We start from the raw sequence: 19010 nt of genomic DNA, 5'->3' as shown, positions 1-19010 counted from the left end.
ACGCTGCGGCAGGCTCTGCTTCAGGAAGTGGTGTGTTTCTGGCAACCCCAGGAAGGCGTTGCTCGCTCACCTCTGGCTCTCTGGACTTCTCAGGCACCCTGGCATCCTCCAGCCTCACTTCCTGTCTCTCTCGCCCCTCTGCAGACCCGGGAAAAGGAGAAGATGAAGGAAGCCAAGGATGCGCGCTACACCAATGGGCACCTCTTCACCACCATCTCCGTTTCGGGCATGACCATGTGCTATGCCTGTAACAAGAGCATCACAGCCAAGGAAGCCCTCATCTGCCCAAGTAAGTTCTTTGGACCCTGAATGTCACTCTGCCTCAGTGCACTCTGACCCTGGTCCTTCCATCTGTCCTTTCTGCCCTATATCCATAAGGCTCACTCTCTGAGTCCCAAATGCCGGGGCTGGATGCTTGATCCCTTTCTCCCTTTCCTTACGTCTAGGAATAGTGGCGGTCAGAATATGGTATGAGCAGGACTCGGGGGGATGGGGGAGGGGAGGCCAGGGTGGCTCTCCTTGCAGCTGTCGTCCGCTGGGCATCCCCCAGCTCCCCGAACAGCTGCTGAAGGTCAGAGAACTGATTGGAGAAGGAGAAGGAATGTTGTGTGTCTGGGGAGGGGGGTTGGATAGGGGAGCTGGATGGGAGGCTGCCAGCCTTGCAGCTGCTCTGCCGATCTTCCTGGGCCGAACTGGGTGTTCAGGACTTCAGGGTCCCCTTGCCCCCTCCCTTTCTGTTGACTAGGTGGAGGCTGAAATCTCTAAATCTCTGAAGGATTAGGGATAAGGACACTCATCTCAAATTTCTAGTCCAGCAGATACGTAGTGAGAAAGAGAGGATATGGTAGCAATGTGTATATTGAGGGAATAGCGGTTAGAACTCCTGACCTTCAGCCACATCTCAGGATAGCCCTGTATTAAGTACAAGCCAAGATTTCTTCCTTCCCCAAGATGCCTGTACAGAGGGCTCCCACCCTGTCCACCCATCCACCCCCAGATTTATGGCAAAGAGCTGCTTCTGGTTTGAGCAGCACGGCCCACTGCGGAACAGAGGAGCAAAAGCTTTAGCTTCTAAATCTCTATGGAACCTGGCAGGGAACCCCAGACAGAACCAGTGAGGCCTCCCTCCCTCCTCACTGTTCAACTTGAGTTAATGAGGGTGAGGAGGGAACCCCAATCTAGATCCCTCTAGGGACCTGACAAAATCCCAATCTGGAAGCTCGTTGCCAGGGGAACTGGGGAGGCGGGCAGCAAGCGCTATTTTGAGAGCAGGTGGAAAGCGGAGGTTCGATCCAGAGACACTGGGTGCTGGAGGTCGAGGAGAGCTCCAGCGGGGTGGGCGCAGCCCCAGCCCCCACTTCTGTCTGCCCCTCTGCCCCACCCTGCTCGCCTTGTATTTGTGGAAGTAAGCCTGATGCTGGGTATTGTCTGAAGGAGTTAGCAGAGTTTCCGGTGTTGTTGGATGGGGGAGGGGAAGCTGGAGCCAGCCAAGGGCTGAGGGCAGATCAGGGAGAGGGACAGACAGCCGGCAGTCCCAGCGCCCAGGCATGGCTACCCCTCCTCGCCTCTTCTCTCCTACCCCACGGCAAGGTGGGCTGGGTGATGAGGGAGAAGCAGATGGAGTGTGGGAGCTGTGGGTTTGCCTTACTTGGAGCACAAGACTCCCCGGGCCCGGAAGGGAGACTGGAGTCATAGCAAGCATAGCTGAGCAGTACAGAAGGCAGGCAGGCGTGGCCGGCAGGGGCAAGGCATGGCCAGTCCCAGCTCTGCTGCTGGATCCATAAGCCTTTGCGTTGCTTAGGCCTAGCCAGGGTTCACCGGCAGACACGTGGCTCCACGTAGAATCCAGAACTCCACCTCTGCCACTAGGACCTCTGGCAAATGATTTAAGCTCTCCAGGAGACGGGTTCCTCATCTGTGCGATGAGGATCGTTGCATTTGCTAGCATCCACTTGATGTGGCCCATTTCCTCGCTGCCCAGGGGATGTTCATTCCCCTCCCTGCCCCTAGCCCCCTTCCCAGCTGCTCCTGTGCCACCTTCTGTTCCGTGGGCGTCCTTTCTGCCATCTGTCATTCTCAGCCACCTTTGTGCTTCTTGAGCTCATCTCTGGCAGCCAGTAACCCCTTCTTCCCTCTAGTCCACCTCATAGGTCATCTCTGAGTCAGGATTATCCTCCTCCTATGGCTTAATTGTGGTCCATACCTATCCCCCCCTCACTTCATCTCCTGCTTGAAGGAAGGGGGAGGCGGGAGGAGAGGGACTGGGGTGTGGCGATGGCCAAGGAGTCTGGGGAGGGGGCGAGTCTCTGACGGTGTGGCCAGGGGGACATGGGGGTCTGCATGTGGGTGTGTCCTGTCCTGTACCACCCGGCCCTCCCGTCACCCTCTCTACCCCACCCTCCCAGCCTGCAATGTGACTATCCACAACCGCTGTAAAGACACCCTCGCCAACTGTACCAAGGTCAAGCAGAAGGTGAGATGGCAGGGAGGGCAGAGGGCTGGGGGAGAGGGTAGTGAGTGTGTGGTACCCTCGTGCCTATTCCGTTCATTCCTCACCGTGTGTTCCCCAACCCCTCTCCTCTCCACGGGGCAGCCCGACCCTCCACCCTAGGCCTCAGGCCCCGCCAGAGGGGGCCAGCCTGTTGCTCTGGACACATCCCCTTGGCACTGGGCTCAGCCACCCTGATGCCCTTAGCCATCAAGCCAGCTTTCTCCCGAGGGGGCCAGCCACCCAGCTCCTGTCCTGGGCCCACGGAGGTGACCCTTGGGTGACAGCTGTTCTTGGTGTCTCTCTTGCCCTCTGTCTCACAGCAACAGAAAGCTGCCCTGCTGAAGAACAACACTGCCTTGCAGTCAGTTTCTCTTCGCAGTAAGAGTGAGTAGTGAGGGTGCAGGAGCCGCCACAGGACCCTGGCCCACCAGGCCTCTCGGCCCATGGGCTCTGCTGCCCCCTTGAGGTCGTTCCCTGGCATGGCACCTTCCTCCCTTCATCTGGAAGCTGATGGCGGCGGCACAAGGGAGATGGAGACCCCTGGGCCTGGGGGCGGGACAGCAGAATTAAAATGAGGTTGAAGGCTTGGAATGACTGGTCATCTGAGCCTGCTCACACTTTATATTAGTATGATCAGTTATTTACATGGCCCTTGGGGATGTTGGCAGAAGTTGTTAAGGGCCAATTCAGAAAGATCTGGTGTGACAGAAAGAGCGGGGTGCTTAGTCAGGAAAACTAGAGTCTGAGTCTGTGCTCAGCCACCAGCTGAGTCACCCCAGCCAAATCTCTTCACCATCCTGAGCTGCAGTTTGCTTGTAGGCTTGTGGCCGGGAAGAGATAAGAAAAGCTCTTTGTAACCATTAAAAGTATTGCACAAGTTTATGGGTAGCATTATTATCATCTTTCTCTGACTAGAACTGGGCTAAAGGTGGGGTTGGAGAGGAGGCTTCCTTTCTAGTCCAGGAGCCTGGGAGGCTTGAGTCCTGGGAAGGCACCAGGTTTGAGGCTTGCTTGCTTGGTATCCCCTCCGACAGCTACCACTCGGGAGCGGCCCAGCTCGGCCATCTACCCCTCCGACATCCGGCAGTCCCTGCTCGGCTCCCGCCGTGGCCGCTCCTCCTTGTCTTTAGCCAAAAGCGTCTCCACCACCAATATTGCTGGGTGAGCCTCTGCTTGGGGACGGTAGAACCAGGCAGGCAGAGTGAGGCTGTGGAGACAGGCCGGGGGGAGGGGCTGAGAGATCCTCCCCATCCCTGAGTTCAGAATGATAGACAGGTAAGGAGAACTTGGAGTGACTGCCTCTGGGATGCCGCCTTTGTTCCCCAACCTGGGAAGGGATCTCTCGCCCGAGTCAGTCGGATGATGCAGCCAGGCTCCACTCCCCTCAGACACTTCAATGATGAGTCTCCACTGGGGCTGCGCCGGATCCTCTCACAGTCCACGGACTCCCTCAACATGCGGAACCGGACACTGTCGGTGGAGTCCCTCATCGACGAAGGTGACCGTGCCCGGACCTGGGGGAGACCCAGGCGTGAGGGGCGGGCGGGAGCTGGCCTGAGAAAGGCAGGGTGGGAGGGGATCCAGAGAAGGGCCCAGGACCCAGGGAAGAGATTTGGGGTCCGAGTCGTTTCCCCCACTCGCGTCCAGGTGCCGAAGTGATCTACAATGAGCTGATGAGTGACTTTGAGATGGATGAGAAGGATTTTGCAGCTGATTCCTGGAGCCTTGCGGTGGATAGCAGCTTCTTGCAGCAGCATAAAAAGGAGGTGATGAAGCAGCAGGATGTCATCTATGGTGAGCCGGGAAGACCACCCCGGACTTCTCTTTTGTTATTGGCCTTGTTTCTCTGTGTCCTTCCTCTGCCAGCCCCTACCTCTCAAGACACTTTCCTCTTATCCCATTGGCCTTCAAGACCCTGCCAGTGATCCCATAAGTAGCTACGAGGTCCACAGCTTTTGGAGCTGTTGACCTCCAAGGCCCTTCGTAATCCCTTCCTTCCAGTCAACTCTTAGTCTTTCCTCTCTGCCCATTGCATGCCCAACTCTGTGCTGGGGACTGTGGGAAGTCTAGGCATGTAAGGAACACATAGTTTTTGACTTTATACCTTGAGATGGCAGGAGTGAGCCTCTCTCAGCCCCTTCCCCTGCCTGTCTCCACAGCCTCATTCTGCCTTGAGATGGCAAGGCATAAAGATAAATGATTAGAAAAATGATCTAAGATCATAACGCAGAATATTAGCCTGGAAGGGAAACTGAAAACCTCTAATAAGCCTGAGGTCTCCAGCCTTGGCCCCACGAGTTGTGGCCAAGCCGGGTGTTCCACCGTCCCCACAGAGCTGATCCAGACAGAGCTGCACCATGTGCGGACACTGAAGATCATGACCCGCCTCTTCCGCACGGGCATGCTAGAAGAGCTGCAACTGGAGCCGGGAGTGGTCCAGGGCCTGTTCCCCTGTGTGGACGAGCTCACTGACATCCACACGCGCTTCCTCAGCCAGCTGCTGGATCGCCGGCGCCATGCCCTGTGCCCTGGTAGCACCCGGAACTTCGTCATCCATCGCTTGGGGGACCTGCTCATCAGCCAGGTGAGAAAAGCCAGGAGCCCTGGGCAGCAGTCCTGGGCGGGGGTGTGACTAGAGTGGGCATTTCTCATCTCCAGACTCTGGGGGGTGGGGCAGAGAGAGTTGGAAAGGCAGGAAGCCAGCCTGTTTGGCAGGAGGCGAGAGGGCATTGGGGATGAGAGGTGACTTTGGGGGACATGCTGACCCAGCCTTGCTCCCCCAACTTCTAGTTCTCAGGTCCTAGCGCAGAGCAGATGCGGAAGACCTACTCAGAGTTCTGTAGCCGCCACACCAAGGCCTTAAAACTCTATAAGGAGCTGTATGCCCGAGACAAACGCTTCCAGCAGTTCATCCGGGTGAGCAAACCTCTCCAAGACCCACCCTCCGCCTCCTGTAGTGCCCCAGCCCTAGTGGACACAGCTGCTCGTTTTTCCAGGGGTAGAGCGAGTGCTCTCGCTCCTTGGGTCCTCACAGTAAACCTGTGACCTTGTCGGCCCCATTTTCCAGAGTCATTAACCTCCCGCCAGCCAGCATGAGGTAAATGACCAAGTGCAGGCGGGCACCAGGGCTTAGGCTCCAAGTCCAGCGTCCTTTCTGGTGCCCTCCCCACGGGTGCCCCTCTGGCCCTGAGCCCTGACTTTGCTTTGTAGAAAGTGACCCGCTCGGCAGTGCTGAAGCGGCATGGGGTACAAGAGTGCATTCTGCTAGTGACTCAGCGCATCACCAAGTACCCGGTGCTCATCAACCGCATCCTGCAGCATTCCCATGGTGAGAGGGCGAGTCCAGGCGGGAGGAGGAGGGAGAGGGCTGTCAGGGGTGAGGCGTGGCCCTGGACAACCACCGGGAGGAAGAGGGTCACATATGGAACCCTGGGCAGCCTCTGAAGGCGGCATTGAGATCAGTGGGATGGGGACTGGCATGAAGCTGGCTGGGCCACCCCTTCCTCACGCCGACCTCGGTGTCAGGGATGGAGGAGGAGCGCCAGGACCTGACCACGGCCCTGGGGCTGGTGAAGGAGCTGCTGTCCAACGTGGACCAGGATGTGCACGAGCTGGAGAAAGGGGCCCGCCTGCAGGAGATCTACAACCGCATGGACCCTCGGGCCCAGGCCCCGGTTCCCGGCAAGGGCCCCTTTGGCCGAGAGGAGCTCCTGCGGCGCAAGCTCATCCACGATGGCTGCCTGCTCTGGAAGACGGCGACTGGGCGCTTCAAAGGTCAGTGGACAGCTTGCAGACCAGGCAAGAGTCCATGGCCAGAGGGAGAAGCCTCCAAGCCCATAGGACCTCTTTTAATGTAGCCCTGGTGAGACCCAGTGGGAGGAAAATATGTGAGCTCTGTTGTAACAAAAGTCAGAATTCTGGATTTAATTTCATGGGCGATACAAGGACTTCGTTGTCAGGATTTGTTCATTCCTTTGGTCCTTGCGTGCCCAGAAAGCTACCGATTTTGATGAGAAAAACAGAGAAATTCCAGGATTAGAGGACTAGCCCCTGGTAATTGGTTCTACCAGCTGGAGTCCCAGCCACTAGGGCTGGGGAATGGGCAGGCACTTTGGGAACACAGCTGAGGAAGGCCCTTGGAGGGGGTGGAGCCCAGGGAAGGGCGGGCCAAGTGGAGAAGAGAAAAGGCTGCAGGGAAGGTGTGTTCAGGGCGGGGCGCACTGTCCCAGCCTCTCTTCCCAGACTGTACTGGGCAAGGCTTGCCTACCTAAATCAAAGCAGAAGAGTCGCAGACCTCAGCTTTAGGTGTGAGGAATGCTACCTGAGGCCAGAGCTTGCCTGCACCTCTGTCCCGTGTCGTGAAGTCCCCACTCCATAGGCTTGAGTATTGCAGGCTTTGCCAGCCACTTTCCTCCATCCCTTTCTCTCCTTCCCATCCCTCCCACGCAGCAGCTAAGAATATAAACCATGGGGGGGTTAAAAATAGCAAGGCTGAAGAGCTTTATTTCTGAAGCCTTTAGCAGAAGCCCTCCCCTTCTGTGTGCCCACAACTTAGAAAGATCTCCAAGGGCAGAGGATGCATGTGTTTTCCTGACTGTGACATCTGACTTTCATGGGTTGACCTTTGTCTCCCCCAAGTCTTAAAGCACAGGACCCCATAGAATGTGAGGGCCTTGAAGGTGGGGCAGAAAAGGAAAATGAAAGCAGGGCCTGCTGTTGTTGAAGGAGATTGGGATTGTTCAACGGTGGGAGAAATGAATAAGGAACCTAACTGTTCCCCTCCCCATGGAGCACAAAATAAGAAGTGGGGAATATGCTGGCATGGGGGGAATCTTAGACCAAATATCCAAAAAGATCTTATGTCAGTTGTTCAACATGGAACTGAAAGGCTCTGGGAGTCGTTTTACCCTCACAAGAATTCTGGACCCTTTCACACAGAAAAACACACGTGTGATAGATTAATATGTAAAAATTGCTTATGGAACTTTAGAGGATCTACAGAGCCTCTGAAGCCTGATAGCAGACAACCTAGGTGTCGGCAGACCACAGGCTAAGGAGCATTCATTGGATAAAGAGGCTTTTATTCAAGGCCACTGGGTGATTGCTTATAGGCATCTCTAGCCCAAGAAACTGTTTTGTCTGATGACACATGTGTCCCCCCCGCCCCCCACCGTTTCTGAGCTGTAGGAATGGGGAGAGGTGGGAGGTCTGCAAAGGGGGAGGAAACAACCAGAGGGAGAGAGGTCGGGGAAAGGGAAACAGCTGCTCGCATCCTCTAACGCTGACTCTCCTCCTGCCTCTATCCCCCTGCCAGATGTGCTCATGCTGCTGATGACAGATGTGCTGGTGTTTCTCCAAGAGAAGGACCAGAAGTACATCTTTCCTGCCCTGGTGAGACCTTCCACCTTCTTTCTCAGCATAGACAAGTGTTTCAGACCCTTCTTACTTTCCTATCCTGGCCAGGAAATCCTCCAACATCAAATAGCTATTATTGTAACCACTGCCGTAATATAATCAGGAAAAATAAGAAGAGCCAATGCATATAAATATGATCAGAAGGAATAAGAAGAGCCAACGCATATTGTTACTATATGCAGCCACTTTTTTTTACACGTGTTAGGAAGGCACATGATTATCCTCTTTTTGTAGATGAGAAAAGTAAAGCTTAAAGTTAATTAAATTGTCAAAGGTCACAGACGTTTCTCTAAGTCCACTCTGGCTGGCACCAGAGTCTGAGCTCTTAACTTATATTCTTGGCTGACTCTTCAATCCTTTGGATACTCCAGGAGGACTGAAGACTCAAATATCCAGGGGTCAGGATTCCCAGCTTTAATCCTTCCTGTGCCCCAATTGGCAGGACAAGCCCTCGGTGGTGTCACTGCAGAATCTCATCGTGCGGGACATCGCTAACCAGGAGAAAGGGATGTTTCTGATCAGTGCGGCACCCCCTGAGATGTACGAGGTCCACACGGCATCCCGGGATGACCGGAGCACCTGGATCCGCGTCATTCAGCAGAGTGTGCGAGTGTGAGTGTGTGCATGGACTTGTGGTTCCTGCAGTTTGGGGCGCTGGACCACAGCACTCCCAGGGAACAGAACCCAGGGTTCAGAAGTGGAAGGAGAGGCCAGGAGAGAGACAAGATAGCCCAAGGCAGGCAAGGTCATCTATGTTCTCTTGCCCGGTAAAGTTGCATTTTATACAGTGACAACCCCAACCGCCTTCTGAATGCACCATGAGCTGACAAGCCAAAGGAATACTTTAAGTTGGCACGTGCTGGCATGCCTGCCAGTCAGCAGTACAGTTTCACCTCCATTAACATCTTAGTCTGTAGGCAGTGGGCCATTATTTGGATTGGATTGTCTTTCACCTTCATTTTCTAAAAATGAATGAAAAAGAGAATAATGAAAAAAAAAAGAAAAAAAGGATAATGAAAGCATTGATACTAGTGATCAGAGGGGCAAGACTGAAACAAACTCCATACGATAGAGGCTACAAAGAAATCATTTTGTGTGCTAAAGCAGCAAATCTCTGGCTTCTGTTGGACACACATCAGATCTGAGTATGTGTCTGTTGTGATCAAAGAAAGTAAAGGGGCTTCCTTGGTGGCTCAGACCAAGAGCTGCCTTCAATGCAGACAAAAAGTCAAGTGCATATAAAATGTCGAAAATGGATTCTCAGGCTTCCCTGGCAGCTCAGTGATCAAGAATCCTCCCGCCAGTGCAGGAGACACAGGTTCAATCCCTGATCCGGGAAGATCCCACATGCCTCGCAGCAGCTGACCCCGTGCCCCACAACTACTGAGCCTGTGCTCTAGAGCCTGGGAACTGCAGCTGCTGAGCCCACGGGCTGCAGCTACTGAAGCCTGAGCGCCCTAGGGCCCATCCTCCACAGCAGCAAGAGCCACCACAGTGAGGAGCCTGTACACCGTGACTAGCAAATAGCACCCACTTGCCGCACCTAGAGAAAAAGCCTGTGCAGCCGCTAAGACCCAGCACAGCCAAAAATAAATAAATAAAACTTTAAAAAAGAAAAGAAAGTGCATTCTCAAGGATAATGCCTGAAAAATAAACTCAATTAGGATGTTTATGATTTTTTTGTTTATACTTTTCAGGGAATGGATTCTTCTCTACTTTATAATATATAAAACTATATATATTTTCTCACTTCTGCAATTTAGACTTTTGAACAAATTTTTCAGAAATTTGTGCAAAAATATGAAATTACCTGTTCTGGGAAAACAAGACCAAAGTTCCTATCCCATTGACAGTCGATCTATAGCGGCCTCTTTATTAATAATGTAAATATTTGTAGTCGTGAAACCATTATTCATAATTGTTTTATTGAGCTTATGCCACGTTCAAAGCACTCGTATATTATTTCATTTAGTCCTCATACAAAAAAAACAAACTGTGAGGAAGATATCATCCCTGTTTCTCATATGAAGAAATAGAGAGGTTACCACCTGGTAAACTGCAGAGCCAGAATCTGAGCCCAGTGTGCTTGACACCAAAACCTGCAGTTGTCCTTCCGCACTACGCTGCCTCTCTGGGTGACTTGCGGAGAGGCACTGGCAAGTAGATGCAGATCGTCAGTGCCAGGAAAAGGATGAAGCCAGGGCGCGGAGCTGACAAGACTTATCGGGGAAGTATAGAGCATGTTTGGGAAGGAGGGAAGGCAGATTCCTGATGTGTAACCTAGCTTCCTTCCCCGAACCCCACCCAACCTGTGATCCCTCCAGATGCCCATCCAGGGAGGACTTCCCCCTGATTGAGACAGAGGATGAGGCTTACCTCCGGCGTATCAAGAGTAAGTCCAGGGGAGTTTGGGGGAGAATGGATGCATGTATATGTATGGCTGAGTCCCTTAGCTGTCTATCTGAAACTATCACAGAACTGTTAATCGGCTAAATTCCAATACCAAATAAAAAGTTGAATAAAAAAAATTACATGACGTTTTCAAAAAACAAACAGAAAACAGTAAGTCTACCCACAGAGCTTGTTTAAATAATTTATCAGTATGATATATGCACACAGGGGAATACTATCTTAAAATGAGGTAGCTGTATGAGGGCTGATGTAGACCCACAACCAAAACATTTAGTTAAGTGAGAAGAGCAAGGTTTAAAACACTGTGAAGTATATGCTGTCACCAGCATTGGGGATAGATATGTGCCATGCATTTTGTGTATATGTGTGGAGTGTCTCTAGGAGGATATTATTACTGTGGTTTCTCTGGGAAGGGAAACTAGGAATAACAGGATTAAGATACTGACTTTTTTTTACCATAGATCCGTATGTTAATTGGGGGTGTGATCTAACTGCTATACAAAAAAATCAACAAAAACCATTTGGTCACATGAGGTAGATTATTTCTCTCCACTTAACAGTCCAGAAGCGAGAAGTGCAGGGTGGTAGAGCAGCTGTGTCCTCTTTGTCATGAAGATTCCCTGTCTCTGTGGCCGCATCACTCCTCCAGCTTCCGCTCTCACATCTGCATCCCAGCTAGCAAGGAGGGTTCGAGGACGAGGAGAGTTTATACTTGTTTCTTTTAAGGCCAGATCAGGAAGACATTCCCATCCACTGGTCAGAATTTAGTCCTGTGGCAATGCCTAACTGCAAGGCAGGTTGGGAAATGGCGTGTAACTGGGCAGCCACACGCCCAGAGGAAACTTGTACTCCTTCTGTAATTAAAACATGGGGAGATGAAAGCTGGTGGACAGCCTGCAGGCCCTGCTACACGCTTTCGTTTTGAAGACAACACTGCATGTGTTACTCATTCCCCCCCCAAAAGTTCTCTTCTTTTGCATAAATGCCAAAAAAACCCAAAATGCAGTCCTGCCGCCCTGCCCATACCTGGCTCCTCATCCCTGGGGCTGCCCCTCCACTCCCACTGGCTCTTCCGGGTGCTCACCTGTCTCTCATCCACAGTGGAGCTGCAGCAGAAAGACCGGGCCCTGGTGGAGCTGCTGCAGGAGAAGGTTGGGCTATTTGCCGAGATGACCCACTTCCAGGTGGAAGAGGATGGCGGCAGCGGGGTGCCCCTCCCCACCCTGCCCAGGGGCCTCTTCCGCTCTGAGTCCCTTGAGTCCCCTCGTGGCGAGCGGCTACTGCAGGACGCCATCCGTGAGGGTGAGGGAGCTTCTGGGGAAGAATCTGGACTCACCTCTTCGCCATCACACAATAGGGACACGTGGCTAGACAAGGGGAATGTCCATCCCATAGTCTGGAACTCCCCCAAGTGCCTGTTGGGTGCTGGATGCCAGGAATGGTGGGGGAAGATGGCCCTTGCTACTGTTTGCCACCTCTCATCCTGCACACCCCTGGGCACTTTAATGATCTTTTCCTCGTATGTGGTGTTGGCACTGAGACCCCATTACCTGTGCAGGGGGCATTTCCCTAGATGCCTGCATGTCCTGTGAACTGAGTGAACAGCAGCCCCTCCCACCCCCTGCAGAATTCCATCCCTTCTGTCCTCACCTCTTCTTTCCACACAGTGGAGGGCCTGAAAGACCTGCTGGTAGGGCCTGGAGTGGAGCTGCTCTTGACACCCCGGGAACCGTCCTTGCCCGTGGAGCCAGATAGCGGTGGTAACACAAGTCCTGGAGTCACTGCCAGTGAGTGCCCGGGTAGGGGACCACGGCAGGTGGGAGGAGTTAAAGAGAATGAGGTGGTACCAAGGTCTGAGTGGTGTCAGGGTGCTGGGGCAGCGAGGCCGGTGCATCATCTTCCCCTTCTCAACAGATGGTGAGGCCAGAACCTTCAATGGATCCATTGAGCTCTGCAGAGCCGACTCAGACTCCAGCCAGAAGGTGGGTTTCAGGAGGTGTCAGGACTTAGATAGAGGGTGGGAAATGGACTGCTGGCCTATAGACCCTTGACACAGAGCTATCAGGGACAGGCACCAGGGACTCGTGTGTCTGCTGATGCCCCATCCTTGCCCGTTTCTGCAGGATCGAAATGGAAATCAGCTGAGATCTCCCCAGGAGGTGAGATGGGCTTGCGATGGTATGGGAGACTGAAAGAGGGGTTACTCTCAGCTGAGAAACTGGAGCCCAGTTTGGAGTGGGGGGTGCTGTATATACCGCAGAATACCTGCAGTCTTATTGTCCCCACACCCACACTTATTCTGGTCAGTTCTCCCATCCTGAAGCTTGGACTCTGTTCCCCCCACCTCCTCTGTCCTCAGGAAGCGTTGCAGCGATTGATCAATCTCTATGGACTCCTGCATGGCCTACAGGTCAGTGAGGGTAGGGGCTCCAATGAGAATGGGAGGGACTGGGCCAGAGCTGTCCACTTAGCTAGAGCAGAACCATCCTAACAGGCCTGTCTAAACCTTCCTCTGATTCAAGCTCTATGGGACTCAAAATCTGGGCCCTGGGGAGTGAGGGATAGAAGAAATGGGATTCTGATACATCCCTTCATCTCCATTCTACCCGCAGGCGGCTGTGGCCCAGCAGGACACTTTGATGGAAGCCCGATTCCCTGAGGGCCCCGAGCGGCGGGAAAAGCTGACCAGAGCCAATTCCCGGGATGGGGAGGCTGGCAGAGCCGGGGGCGTCCCTGTGGCTCCTGAAAAGCAGGCTACGGAACTAGCGTTGCTGCAGCGGCAACACGCACTATTGCAGGAGGAGCTGCGGCGCTGCCGACGGCTCGGCGAGGAGCGTGCGACTGAGGCCGGCAGCTTGGAAGCCCGGCTCCGGGAGAGCGAGCAGGCCCGCGCCCTGCTGGAGCGGGAGGCCGAGGAGGCTCGCAGGCAGCTGGCCGCCTTGGGCCACACGGAACCCCCACTCGTCGCTGAGGCCCCCTGGGCCCGCCGGCCTCTGGATCCGCGGCGTCGGAGCCTCCCTGCTGGTGATGCCCTGTACTTGAGTTTCACACCCCCACAGGTAAGGACGCTTGAAGTAGTGAACTAACCTGGGGTGGACATCAGGGTCCAGGAGAGAATCTGAGAGGAACTGGAGGCCAAATGAAATCAGGCATTAAACTTGAAGGATATTAGGATACTGGCGGGAGGGCTGAACAATTTCGATGGGTGCAGAAAGAAATCAGTCAGTGGTAGATGTACTGAGAGTCAAGTCTTCACACTGCTCATTCCTGGACCTCCTGCTTTTTCCGCCTGCTGTCCATAGCCCAGCAGAGGCCACGACCGCCTGGATTTGCCTGTGACTATTCGCTCCGTCCATCGACCCTTTGAGGATCGAGAGAGGCAGGAGCTGGGCAGCCCCGACGAGCGGCTGCAAGATAGCAGTGACCCCGACACCGGCAGCGAGGAGGAGGGCGGCAGCCGTCTGTCTCCACCCCATAGTCCACGAGGTGAGGTCCTGGCAGAGACACGGCGTAGAAACAGGGTGTAACCTGGGTACAGACCTTTGGGCTGTAGTTTCCAAGTGGAGCCTGCATTGGAAAGCACAAGAATGTTTAACCAACCACTGAGCTCCACAGTCACTCTTGGGACGGGCCTAGAGTGCTTCCTGGTTTGCCTCCTGGTAACCAGGTAGTGGATCTCTCAGAAGCAGAAAATGTAGGGGCCTCTGCTCCAGTAGGTCCATGATTCCAAACCTTTTCAAGCAGAAATAGATTTTCAGAGTGAAAAAATGTCAAAGACCTCCAAGTTCTTATAGCTGGCTCAGGAAATACAAAATAACCCGAAGCTACTGTGACTTCATATAATACTCATCTTAAAATATTTTGTATCTTATTAACCATATTGTATCTCCATGTATTTAACAAGCTACCTAGGTATGGATCCATTATTTTGTGGACAGTTTTCCCATCACCCGGGGATTACAGACCTCTGCCATCCCTCCCTGGAGAATCCCAGGGATGGCGGAGCCTGGTGGGCTGCTGTCTATGGGGTCACACAGAGTCGGACACGACTAAAGTGACTTAGCAGCAGCAGCAGCAGCCATCCCTCCCAGCTCTCTGAGCTGCTCAGCCCACAGACAGGGAGGCATCCGTGTAGGGGTTCGGCTGATCACAGGAGCCTCTGTTCACTCACTGACTTTGCCCCTTCCTCCTCCAGATTTCACCCGAATGCAGGACATCCCGGAAGAGACTGAGAGCCGAGATGGGGAGCCTTTAGCTTCCGAGAGCTAAGGGGGCCCCTCCCCCCGCCCGGTGTCCCCTGAAGAACATTACTGAGGGAGGCAAACCTTGGGGACTCCAATCTGCCAATGACAAGGGAACATTTGAAAGAACTGCTTACTGTCCTTGCCATCTCTTGGTATCCTTGGATACCTGGGGGCCATTTAGGAAGCGGGGGGAATTAAGCCACAGTGCCCCCTGCTGGCATCCAGAAGCTACACTGCAGATGCCAATTTTTCATGCCTTCTTCCCTCTACTTTAGGAAAATTTATTTATTTATTGTTTATTAGTTACAGAGGGAGAGGGGAGATTTAGAGGACCAGGGACATGGGAACCAAGCCATAGGGAACAGGGGGCCTTGTCCTTTAACACTACTGGGGTTTATTCAGGCTTAACCATGCAGCTGCTGGGTTCTAGCCCTGACACCCCTCCTGAGCAACACCCATCTTTGAGGAGAGGCTGCAGCCGTAAGCCCCTACTGCCCCTTCAGGAAGGGCTGTGGTCAGGGCCATGTCCCTCTCCCCTTCCCCTCCACCTCTTACTGCTGTTCCCCCTTCTCTCTGTCTTCTGTGGAAACCCCAGGAACTTAACCTGGCTTCCTAGAGTTGATGGAATGGAGGTTGAGGTGGCCATAATGGTTTGTTGGGGGATAAGGGGGAAAACTCACAGGGACCAGAATGGTTTTTTGTTGTTGTTGTTTTCTTTTTTTTGTACCAAAGCCAACTGCACGTGTTTTATATTTTTAAGAGAAGATTGTAGGCAATTAGAAATTGCAGCCTTCTATCTCTAAATCTCTGAAGAACTTGAGGGATGGGGGGAGCGTTGACTTCTCCACTCATCCATAGTAATGGGGGCCCCATTCTGACCTCTTCCCCAGTCATTTGGACAAACAGTTCTAGGGTGAGTTGGGAAATCTCTCCAAGCCCTGACCTCACCCCCACCTCAGCAACCATGACCTGAAACCTCAGTGTGAATTTGGGGGATTTTTCAGTGGATCCCCCCTTGCTCAGTGGCCACCAGCCCCGGCCAGTTTTCTGCCAATTTGATTATTTTAAAAAAAGGAAAAAAATAGAAAGTCGGGGGTGGGGGGATAAAGCAGGGAAAATTAAAGTCCTGGAACCCCAGGAAGTGCTGTCTGTTAATATCCACGAGTTCTGAGGATGCTGGTGATGAGGACAGCCAGGGAGGGCCCTGTGTTCATCTGAAAGGAGCCTCTTCCTCTCCCAGGAGGGGCGACTGCCTCCCTGAAGACACAGGGCACTAACAGAAGAAACTGGTGCCAACCTGTTTTTGTTGTCGTCTGTGATACTCACAAATACAAGGATAAAAATGAAGGGGCACTTAGGTTCCAGTGGCTGTTGGGGGGATTCCAATATTAAAAAACCTGTTTCCATCTCACTGGCATGCCGTGCTCAGAATTACATCAGCCTCTTGCCCCCTTCCCTCCCTTTCTGCACAGCTGCAGTTCCCCTTCACATCTCCCCTCAGATTCAGCCCTCACTCTGCCCTTGTTCTTCGCAGTGTCAGAATCCTGGGGTAACCTCTTTAAGACAGTTCCCCTCTCCCCTCATGGGAGCTGCTCATTTGCTCTTTGCATTTGGAGAGGCAGTGAGAGATTAGGTAGGTTTCGGTTCTTATTTTTGGTTAATTTTTTGCTTCCTGTTTCCGGTTAATAGCCTGCTCTGGGGCTGTGGGGGAGGGAGGCTAAGAGCGGCCAGTGTTGTCTAAATGCTGGCAGAGCACATAGACTTCTGTTGGAGCCCATGGAGTAAGATGAGAAGAATGGGGCTTGCAACCTCAGCTGGAAAGAGGAATTGAAACCACATGGGGTGTGGGCAGGCTTAGGGGAGCAGCCAGCACCCTCCACTCCTGTAATTCTCATCTATTGGCATCTGGCCTTGACGAGGTGCTTTCTCATCTGTCACAGAGTCTGTGAGGTAACAATTGTTCTCATTTTATAGACAAGAAAACCTGGCCCCAGAGGGTTGCCAGGCTAGCAGAGCAGCCAGGGAAGGGCCAGTCCTAGCTGCAGTCCCCCACTTCCCCTTCTCGGTTGCTCTGCAGAGACATACCGGAGAGCCAGGTTTCCAACACACTGGCCCATGGCTTGGCAGCTGGGACCCAGCGCCAAAAAGGCAGAGCAGGGGAACGTTAGCATCCAAAGACCACCAGAAAGGGAATGCAGGCTCCTCCAGTGTTCTCACGGGTCCAGTGAAGGGTGCTGGTCGGCAGGAAACAGGAGCCTGGAGACAGAGCCCACAGCTTGAGTTGGGAGAAGCCCACAGCTCACAGGACAGCTTTGCTGTCCCTCCTGCTATCCCTGGGCTGAAACCCTCTCATCCTCGATCCCAGAACATGACACGACTTTCTCTGACATGGCACTCACATCTCTCACCATTTCTGTCGGTTGCCCCCTCTCTGTTCCCATTTTTGGAAACAGTCTTGCTCTCTGTTGGTCCTGTGCTCCAGCCTCTTGCCACAGTAGTGCCGCCTTTCCATTGCACTGTCCCCTCCATCTCCCATCCCTTAGAGTGGGTTTGCATGCATTCATTCACCTCTGACTTGGACCTGTTTAAACTTTGTCAATATTTACCTCCGGGTCCCATAAAACCCATAAAGCACTGATGCCCCCAGAGGAGCCAATATCCGGAGCCCCAACAGGGCCATTGGAGGAGCTGCAGGGGGTGGGAAGACGGGCGCTTGAGTGGGGGAGGATTTTCCATCCTGAATTGGCTGGGAACAGATCTGGAGTTTTGATACCAGTTTAAACATTATCAGAGAGAGGAAATTAAACATCAAGAGGCTAATTAAATCTCTTTAGCATGGCTTAATATGTTGTGAATTAGGTGACTCTTTAGAGCCTCTTCTGTTCAGCAACTGGATGGAGCTGGTGCAGGGGGGTGCCCCATCCAGAGGTAGCTCCACGCACTTGGGAGGCGCTGTGCCCAGCTATTGCCCTGGGATCTTGAGTGGCCAGAGTCCTCCTGGGTTAGAAGACCTGTTAGAGCGTGGGGTGGGGCAATGGCAGTGGAAACTCCGCTCCATTTTCCCTCTGCCACCTCCCTCCTTTCCAAGGGCTGCCCCCAACCTTGAACATCCCTTCTGATGGCTGACTGTTGTCTTTGCTGCAAATCTATGGATATATGGATATAGAAACCAAAGGGGAACCCCTCCCTTTAGTGCACACCTTTAATAGGGGCCACCCCCTCACTCATTTCCTTTTGTGACTTTAATTTTACTCCAGAACTTGTAAAAATTCCAGGAAAGACCTTTATGGTTTCCAGTCCCTGTCTCCCTGTTACCCCCCTTATTTCCTCCTTTTTATCATCTCTGTTTCCATTTTACACGGGGTGTGCGTGCGTGCCAAGTGGCTTCAGTCGTGTCTAATTCTTTGTGACCCTGTGGACTGTAGCCCTCCATGCTCCTCTGTCCATGGGATTCTCCAGGCAAGAAGACGAGTGGGTGGCCATGCCCTCCTCCAGGGGACCTTCCCGACCCAGGGATTGAACTCACATCTCTTGAATCTCCTGCTTTGGCAGGCGGGGTTTTTTTTACCACTAGTACCACGTGGTAACCCCACGTGGAGTGTAAGAATAGCTATTCCAGGCACCATTAAATCCTTAACAGCCCAACTTAAGTTGAGAAAACAGGTATAGAGAAGTGTTTAACTTACTGAGGTCCGTCAGCTGGTTAGTGTCAGACCTAGGAGGTGAATCCAGGTGTTCTGACACCTGAGTTGATGTTCTGAGCTAAGAACGTGGGACAGGTGGGAGACTAGCACCTCTTTCTGCACTTTCATCCTGGTACCTAGGGGGTGCAATGGTGAAGAATCCGCAGTTTTGATCCCTGGATCGGGGAGATCCCCTGGAGAAGAACGTGGCTAGCCGCTCCAGTATTATTGCTGGGAAAATCCCATAGACAGAGGAGCCTGGTGGGCTACAGTCCATGGGGTCTCAGAGTTGGACACAACTGAGCGTGCACATATCCGCACCCTCAGCCGCCTCTTCTCCCAACCTCTTTCTGAATCTCACCTCCCTATGCCTCACCCATGATCTTGGCTTGTCCTTATCTTCACTTCCTCCAAATTCTGATTTAAGGAGAGACAAGGTACTCCCAGCCAGCAGCAGAGGTTTGCACTCCAGGCTTGGCTGGAGATAGGGATCCGGCAAGATCCTGCAGACAGCAGGGGGATCTCCAGCTTTTGCCTCGGAGCTGTCTGTGGGCACCAAGTTTCTATGGGTGCTACTGAGATGGTAAGAAGGTAGAGATAGCCAAGGGAGGAGGGCATATTTGGCTTCAGCACCAGGGAAGGACAAGGGTACACCCCATCTGGGGTGAGGGAGGAAAGATAGAGAGGACAGAGGGAGATAGTTACTGACCTATGACTCAATTAGTCTAGAACCCATAGGGAAATTTTCCTGGGAATTCTCACAGA

The 19010-nt window shown here is 53.1% G+C and overlaps 1 protein-coding gene across 24 annotated transcripts in view; it reads left to right on the top strand.

Annotated features, from left to right (window-relative positions):
- ARHGEF2 (Rho/Rac guanine nucleotide exchange factor 2) overlaps positions 1-15973 on the top strand; it is a 49073-nt gene extending 33100 nt beyond the window's left edge. For 13 of the 24 annotated variants that reach the window (XM_069544124.1, XM_069544123.1, XM_069544128.1 and 10 more), the window contains 21 exons: positions 145-289; positions 2406-2473; positions 2812-2875; positions 3526-3652; positions 3880-3989; positions 4139-4285; positions 4825-5075; positions 5282-5407; positions 5702-5819; positions 6017-6265; positions 7806-7882; positions 8349-8518; positions 10231-10298; positions 11420-11620; positions 11986-12105; positions 12233-12300; positions 12442-12477; positions 12678-12728; positions 12931-13377; positions 13621-13804; positions 14514-15973. In XM_069544124.1, the coding sequence (XP_069400225.1) occupies positions 145-289; positions 2406-2473; positions 2812-2875; positions 3526-3652; positions 3880-3989; positions 4139-4285; positions 4825-5075; positions 5282-5407; positions 5702-5819; positions 6017-6265; positions 7806-7882; positions 8349-8518; positions 10231-10298; positions 11420-11620; positions 11986-12105; positions 12233-12300; positions 12442-12477; positions 12678-12728; positions 12931-13377; positions 13621-13804; positions 14514-14587 (2901 nt within the window). In that variant the 3' untranslated portion in view covers positions 14588-15973. Of the gene's footprint in view, positions 1-144; positions 290-2405; positions 2474-2811; positions 2876-3525; positions 3653-3762; positions 3990-4138; positions 4286-4824; positions 5076-5281; positions 5408-5701; positions 5820-6016; positions 6266-7805; positions 7883-8348; positions 8519-10230; positions 10299-11419; positions 11621-11985; positions 12106-12232; positions 12301-12441; positions 12478-12677; positions 12729-12930; positions 13378-13620; positions 13805-14513 lie in introns of all 24 variants that reach the window. The other 11 variants (XM_069544122.1, XM_069544121.1, XM_069544125.1 and 8 more) reach the window with 1 other exon arrangement.
- Positions 15974-19010: the final 3037 nt, after the last annotated feature.

Source organism: Ovis canadensis, chromosome 1 (genome assembly GCF_042477335.2).
Source record: "Ovis canadensis isolate MfBH-ARS-UI-01 breed Bighorn chromosome 1, ARS-UI_OviCan_v2, whole genome shotgun sequence".
Classification (NCBI taxonomy): Eukaryota; Metazoa; Chordata; class Mammalia; order Artiodactyla; family Bovidae; genus Ovis; species Ovis canadensis.
This window is presented reverse-complemented; position numbering and strand designations above follow the sequence as displayed.